Source organism: Meleagris gallopavo, unplaced genomic scaffold (assembly GCF_000146605.3).
Source record: "Meleagris gallopavo isolate NT-WF06-2002-E0010 breed Aviagen turkey brand Nicholas breeding stock unplaced genomic scaffold, Turkey_5.1 ChrUn_random_7180001957551, whole genome shotgun sequence".
NCBI lineage: Eukaryota > Metazoa > Chordata > Aves > Galliformes > Phasianidae > Meleagris > Meleagris gallopavo.
The window spans coordinates 22,184-28,203 of record NW_011217694.1 but is presented as its reverse complement, the minus strand read 5'-3'; the positions used below and the strand labels follow the sequence as shown (position 1 = coordinate 28,203).

The 6,020-nt window shown below is 54.0% G+C and overlaps 2 protein-coding genes across 2 annotated transcripts; one reads left to right on the top strand and one right to left on the bottom strand.

Annotated features, from left to right (window-relative positions):
* Positions 1-222: 222 nt before the first annotated feature.
* Positions 223-2,276, top strand: THAP7 (THAP domain containing 7). The gene is made up of 3 exons (XM_010728385.2): positions 223-437; positions 1,040-1,183; positions 1,515-2,276. The coding sequence occupies exons 1-3, from the start codon at positions 238-240 to the stop codon at positions 1,996-1,998; spliced, it is 828 nt and encodes a 275-aa protein (XP_010726687.1). The 5' UTR covers positions 223-237; the 3' UTR covers positions 1,999-2,276.
* Positions 2,036-6,013, bottom strand: SLC27A2 (solute carrier family 27 member 2; the record flags this gene model as incomplete). The annotated part of the gene is made up of 7 exons (XM_010728382.3): positions 2,036-2,782; positions 3,202-3,332; positions 4,002-4,099; positions 4,197-4,395; positions 4,532-4,622; positions 5,568-5,762; positions 5,846-6,013. Coding segments are annotated over 7 exons (1,059 nt in total), but the record flags the coding sequence as incomplete, so codon positions are not given.
* Between the last annotated feature and the right edge of the window lie 7 nt (positions 6,014-6,020).

Sequence of the window (6,020 nt, the reverse complement as noted above, 5' to 3'; positions counted from 1 at the left end):
CCTTCTCTTTTACCAAGGGTTTGACCCAGATGTATTCCCTTCTTTTATTAATGTCCTTGGTATGCCTCCTCCTTTATGATGGGGGTGCTCTCATTTTCCCCCCCCCCTCCATTCTATTTACAAGCAGCTCCTCCCTGGGCTGTTCCATTCACACAAACCGGGGGGCGAGGGGGGTCCACCCCTCCAACCTTTCAGAAAACAGCCTTGCGGTGGGGGTGGGATTTCAGAGCATAGCTGATGTCATTCCCCCCTCCCCCATATCCCCCCATATCCCCCCCCAGGCTGCCCAAAAAGGACAACCCCCGTCGGGCTCTGTGGTTGGAGAACAGCCGACGACGGGACGCGAGCGGCGAGGGCCGCTGGGATCCAGCCTCCAAGTACATCTACTTCTGCTCACAGCACTTTGAGAAGAGCTGCTTTGAGATCGTCGGCTTCAGGTGCCTAATGAGGAGCCTAATGAACAGGGAGCCTAATGAGGGACACCCTTCTGCTTTGGGTTCCTGACCTGGGAGGGGGAGTAGGAGGGGCTGGTGCTCCCCCTGCCACGAGGAAATGGTTTGTTTTGTGTTTGAGTTTCCCAGTTTGGGATCCTTCCCACCTCTCGGTGGAAATGGTTTGCTCTGACTCCTCCCCCCCCCCCCATGCCTCAGTTTCCCAACTTGAGATCCTGCCCCCATAGATGTTGGGGTCTTCCTAGGGACCACCCAGGGCGTTTTGGGGACCCTACCATGGTTTTAGATCCCCTAAAGAACCCTGCCCAGGAACCTTTGGTGTTCATGGGTCACTTTGGGAGACCCTCCCCCAGGTTTTGGAGCACCCCAGTGATTTTCTGGGTACTTTTGGGAACCCATCCAGGCTTTAGACCCCCCCACCTTGGGGCTTTTGGACCCTCCTAGGACTGTAGAGCACCCCAGGGAGCCCTTGTGGTTCCTATATTTTTTTTGGGACGCTCCTAAAATTCTGATGCTCTTAAAAACTGATGTCCCTCCCCAAAAATGCACTGACTCCTCTTTTTGTGTCCTTCACCACCCCAACACAGCGGCTACCACCGCCTGAAGGAAGGTGCTGTCCCCACTGTCTTTGAGTCCACCTCCCCCAGACCCCCCCGGACCACAAAGCCCAGACTCCCCCCCCCTGATGCTGACACCCCAAAACCCCCCCGGGGAGTCACCAGGAAGTGGAGGTGAGTGCTGTGGGGGTCTCTGGGGTGGCAAAAAAACACAGGGTGCTGCTGTTGTATTCCCCCCCTGTTTAACCCCTGCCTTCCTGTCCCCTCATCTCATTTAACCCTCTGCCACTTTGTGTCCCCCCACCCCGTTATTATACCCCCACACCCCATTTAACCCCCAGCCATCATGTCCTGCCACCACATCCCCCCACTCCATTCAACCCTCTTCCATCATGCCCCCCCCCCCATTAACATGTTCCCCCTCCCCATTTAACCTCTGGCTGTCACCTCTCTCCCCATCACGTTATGCCCCCTCCTCATTTTATCCCCACTTCTCTCCCTACAGACGGGATCCCCCCACATCCCCCCCGGACCCCTCCTTCTCCACCGACGTCTCCTGCTTCCCCCGCGAAGGCGAAGACCCCGCCGGTGTCCCAGCACTTCCAGGTCCCTCGGGCGCCCGCGGTCATCTCCCAGATACCCTTTTGGTGACGACAGAGGACAAAGAAACCATTACCCTCCCTGAAGAGGACCCCCCTGGACCCCCCCGCCCCGTTTCTCCTTCTCTCTACATGCTGCGCTTGCCGCCGCCAGCCGGCGCCTACATCCAGAGCGAGCACAGCTACCAGGTGGGCAGTGCCCTGCTCTGGAAACGCCGTGCCGAAGCTGCCCTGGACGCCCTGGATAAAGCCCAGAGGCAGCTCCAGGCCTGCAAACGTCGGGAGCAGAGGCTGAGGCTGAGGGTGGGTGAGCTCCAACGGGAGCGCCGGGCCCTCCCCGAATGCCGCAGGACCCCCAAGGAGCCTCAACTTCTCAGCGGTGGACAGTGAGGGTGTAAATAGAGAAAACACTTTTGCCTTTTTTTTGTTTGTTTGTTTTTATGGAAAAAAAAAATCAAAGGGACAGCTCGCATCTGGAGGCAAGGATTAAGGATGGTGTTTCCCCGGTTGGATTTGCTCACCAGGAAACTGTTATAGGGAGAAGTCGACCGAATTGGTGAGCTAATTGATGAGTGTGTCAACGTGTGTCTGTGGGGAGCTTGGAGCTGATGAGGTGCTTGAACTAACAGAAAATTGGGTGGAGGGAAATAAATCAGTTTTGTGCTGTATTTGTTGGAAGAGCAGAGTGTCTTGGGGGCACGGTATGTTTCTAGGGCTGGCACCGAGTGCCTTCCTGGCAGTGGGGAGGGTTTGGGGGCACCATCTGCCCCCTCCAAAAGCAGAAGACCATCTGTTGGAGTCCAGAAAACACCTGTCATCATCCAGGCATCCAGCTCGACCTAAATTACTGGAATTAAGCCTTTAATTTCTATATGAAGATGAGTGTTGAAACCAGCCTGTCACCCTCATCGTGCTCCGGTGCTGTCAGAAATGACTTTTCCCCCCCCCACCCCCAAATTTGTCTGTGAAACGATCAACCATGGCAGAGCTCCTCTTCCTACAGGTTGAGGCTCCCATCCAGGATGTTGGCGTAGATGCTGGGGTTCATGGGCACGTAGGATTTCTTCTTCTCGTCGCGGAAGAAGAGCGGGTCTGTGATGACGTTGGGGTCGAAGCCTTCTTTGACAAGGTTGCCCTTGCACTGCTTGAAGGTCCCAGTGATTTCCAGAACGTTCTGTGGAGATTTACGGGGTCAGAAATCGGGGATTGATGCCGTTACCTGCATGGGGTGGTGTCCACTGTCATCAGAAATGCGGGGGCTTCGGAAAAGACGTGGGACCCCAACTCTTGTTATCAGCACAGGGTGACAATGCGAAAGTGGTGACACCATCATCACAGGGGGACCCAGGTGACAACGTTGGAAGCGGTGACACCGTCAGCATGGGATTAGAGACAACAGCATCAGAACTACGGGGACCCAGAAGGTGTCGTTGGCATACGGTGACCAACGCCGACTCGGGGAGACTCAGATAAAAGAGGGGGACCGTGGTGCTTTCCAAGGTCTCCCAGCGTCAGGGCGGTCCTGAGGCTGTCATCAACAGCACTGTTGGAAAGAGAGGCCCAGACCCACTCCTGGAGCGCGCCGAGGCTCACCTGGATCCGCACGAAGCGGGGTGCAGCGTAGATGGGCAGCGTGTCCCTGGTGAAGGCGTAGAGGCTCTCGCCATCGAAGCTCTCTCCGGGTTTCAGGCGCACAGCCGCCATGCCGCACTTCCCCTCGCACCCTGCCAACGGCACCAGGAGTTGTTCAGAGCAAGTTTGGGCAACTTGAGTCTTCTTGATGATGAAGTGCTGCTGGGTGCTTATTTTGGGTCACTTTGGCCACCTCTGTGAGCACGTAAGGAAGGTGACAACACCATGTGTGTCCAAAATAACAAACCACGTGGGAAATGGAGTGCTCTTGAACCTGGAGGCCACTTGTGGCCATTTTCGGGACGCATCAGTTGCCCAGAATATATCAAATGTTGATTTTTATTTTATTATTATTTTTTTTTTTAGCTATCAGATCCCTCTGTTTTCTCTGTGATGTCTGTTTGGACCGTTGTGGGGACATTCCGTGGCCAAAACAACTCTGGCCACTTGGCTTGGGCAACCAGGTCACCTCGGTGGGCGCTCAGACCTTCACAGAACGTTCCCAGACACTTATTTTGGGTGAGTAAATTCTGTTTTCACCTTCTCGGTGGCCAGTTGGACCGTTGCGTGAATATGTGAGCCCTGTTTTACTCTTGTTGGTGGGCCACCGTGTCGGTAATTGTGAACCCCAAACAACAGTGGGCTCCTATTTTGAGTCAGCAAGTCTTACTTTAGCCTTCTTGGTGGCTTCTCAGACCCACATCGTGTGACTGAAGCATCACTGGGTCCCCGTTTTGGTCCCTGCACTGCCTGGTACTCACCTGGCACGGACACCCCATAGACATTAACCTCCTGGATGAAGTCCACCATGGCCAGAGTGGCCTCTACTTCTGTCGTGGCCACGTTCTCACCTTTCCAGCTTTGAAAGCAAAGGGATGAAGCTGTAAGGAGAAATTTGGGCTGGGAAACGGCGTTGCCCACATGGATGTGGGAATAACCGCGTCAGAAGGAATTACCGGAAAGTGTCCCCAACACGGTCCTGGAAATAGAGGAATCTTTCCTGATCCATCATGAGGAGGTCACCACTGTTGAAGAAGGCATCACCTTTCACAAAGACGTTTCTCAAGATCTTCTTTTCTGTCTTCTGGGAGTCGCCCGCGTAGCCGTGGAAGGGGGTGCTTGAGGTGATTTTGATGACCAGCAGCCCCGTCTCACCTTCAGGGAGGGAAAGGAGGATTTGGGGCCAGGCAGCGCTTGCCTTGGTGCTGGAGAATCTGTGCCCCAGAGGGAATGTTGGTGTTTTTTTTTGCTGGCTCCCCTGCTGTAAAGGCCATCACAGGGCTCTTCTTACCGGGGCGAACGCGGATGCAGAATCCATCTTCATTGCGTACAGGTTCATCCTGCTCCACGTTGTACTTGATCAGCTCAAAGGAAGCAAAAGCCTGGAGGGCAGAGGAGGGACAGAGAGGAGTCGGTGAGTGAAAGAGAAGTGCAGGATTAAAATGAGCAGGAGAATGTCTCTGCTTCCAGCCCAGGTCCTCTGTCGTTCGCTCATTAAAACTCACAGACCTCCCCCCCCTCACTATCCAGTCCCAAAGTCTTACATAGTTTTGTTTTTAAATCTGAAATAACGGCCTTTTAAATAAGATGGAATCAAATATATTCAGCTTCACCAAGCTCATCCGCTCTACCTTTTGGAATCAAAGATCTGTGGGAGAGCGCTGAGACTTGGAACAATGGGAAAAGATTGGAAAAACCTCATTTTGTAGCTTTTTTTGCTCAGTGGACTGGTGGATAGAGACCAAGAGTTGACACCAGGATGTCGTGTGTTAGGTCTATATGTCCACATTCCCACAGACACTCCAGAAACTTGGAGTCAGTGCCGGTGAGTCAACGTTGCCTAATCCTAATCCTTTCCTAATTTTAGGAGGAAGTTTTTCACCCAGAGGGTGGTGAAGCGCTGGAACAGGTTGCCCAAGGAAGTTGTGGATGCCACATCCCTGGAGGCATTCAAGGCCAGGCTGGATGTGGCTCTGGGCAGCCTGGTTGGCGACCTGCACACAGCAGGGGGTTGAATTGAGATGAGCATTGTGCTCCTTTTCAACCCAGGCCGTTTTAGGATTAATTGGGAAAAGGGTCAACTTTTGGATATGAAGAGTTGATCTTGGAGATTCTGTTCTTACGTCCAGCCAACCTGATGGATCATGCTAGTTTTGTCAGGTTGGTCATTATAAGGAGGGCGCCCTGGAAACCCAACTTGTAGGGCAGTGTTACCTTCCCCAGCTTGGCCACTACAAGCAGCTTACGCTGAAGACCCCAACCAACTCGAGGGTGTGCATTGGCATCCCCGAAGTGACCAGCATTTGTTCCTGTCATCGTTGTCTCACCTTGAGGAACACGTTGGCCCTCCCCACGGCCCCGATCTTGCCGGTGTAGTTGATGAAGCCAGCGTTGCCTTCAGTGGCCCCATAAAATTCGCTGATGGAGATGGGGCCGAAGCGCTGGAGGAACTCCTTCCACACCACTGCCCGCAAGCCGTTGCCTATCGCCAAACGCACGCCGTGCTCCCGGTCATTGGCACGCTGCAAAGGAAGGGAACATCTCAGCATCTGCCCCCACGGTCTTCAGTTCCCCCTGGGTGACTTTGGGGCTGGTAGGGCTTTACCTTGGGTGAGTTGCAGAGGTAGCGCATGAGCTCACCCACGTACTGGATGACGGTGACGTTGTAACGGCGGCAGTCATCCCAGAACTGGGAGGCAGAGAACTTGGCTCGCAGGACACAGGTGGCTCCTGTGGGAACACAGATTCCCTTTTTCTCTCTTTTTTTTTTTTTTTTTTTC

Excerpts from the sequence above, each read along its gene's own strand:
- THAP7 (XM_010728385.2), top strand. The coding sequence starts at position 238 with ATGTCATTCCCCCCTCCCCCATATCCCCCCATATCCCCCCCCAGGCTG. Across the intron at positions 438-1,039 it reads TTTGAGATCGTCGGCTTCAG|CGGCTACCACCGCCTGAAGG; the intron begins GTGCCTAATGAG and ends ACCCCAACACAG. Across the intron at positions 1,184-1,514 it reads GGAGTCACCAGGAAGTGGAG|ACGGGATCCCCCCACATCCC; the intron begins GTGAGTGCTGTG and ends CTCTCCCTACAG.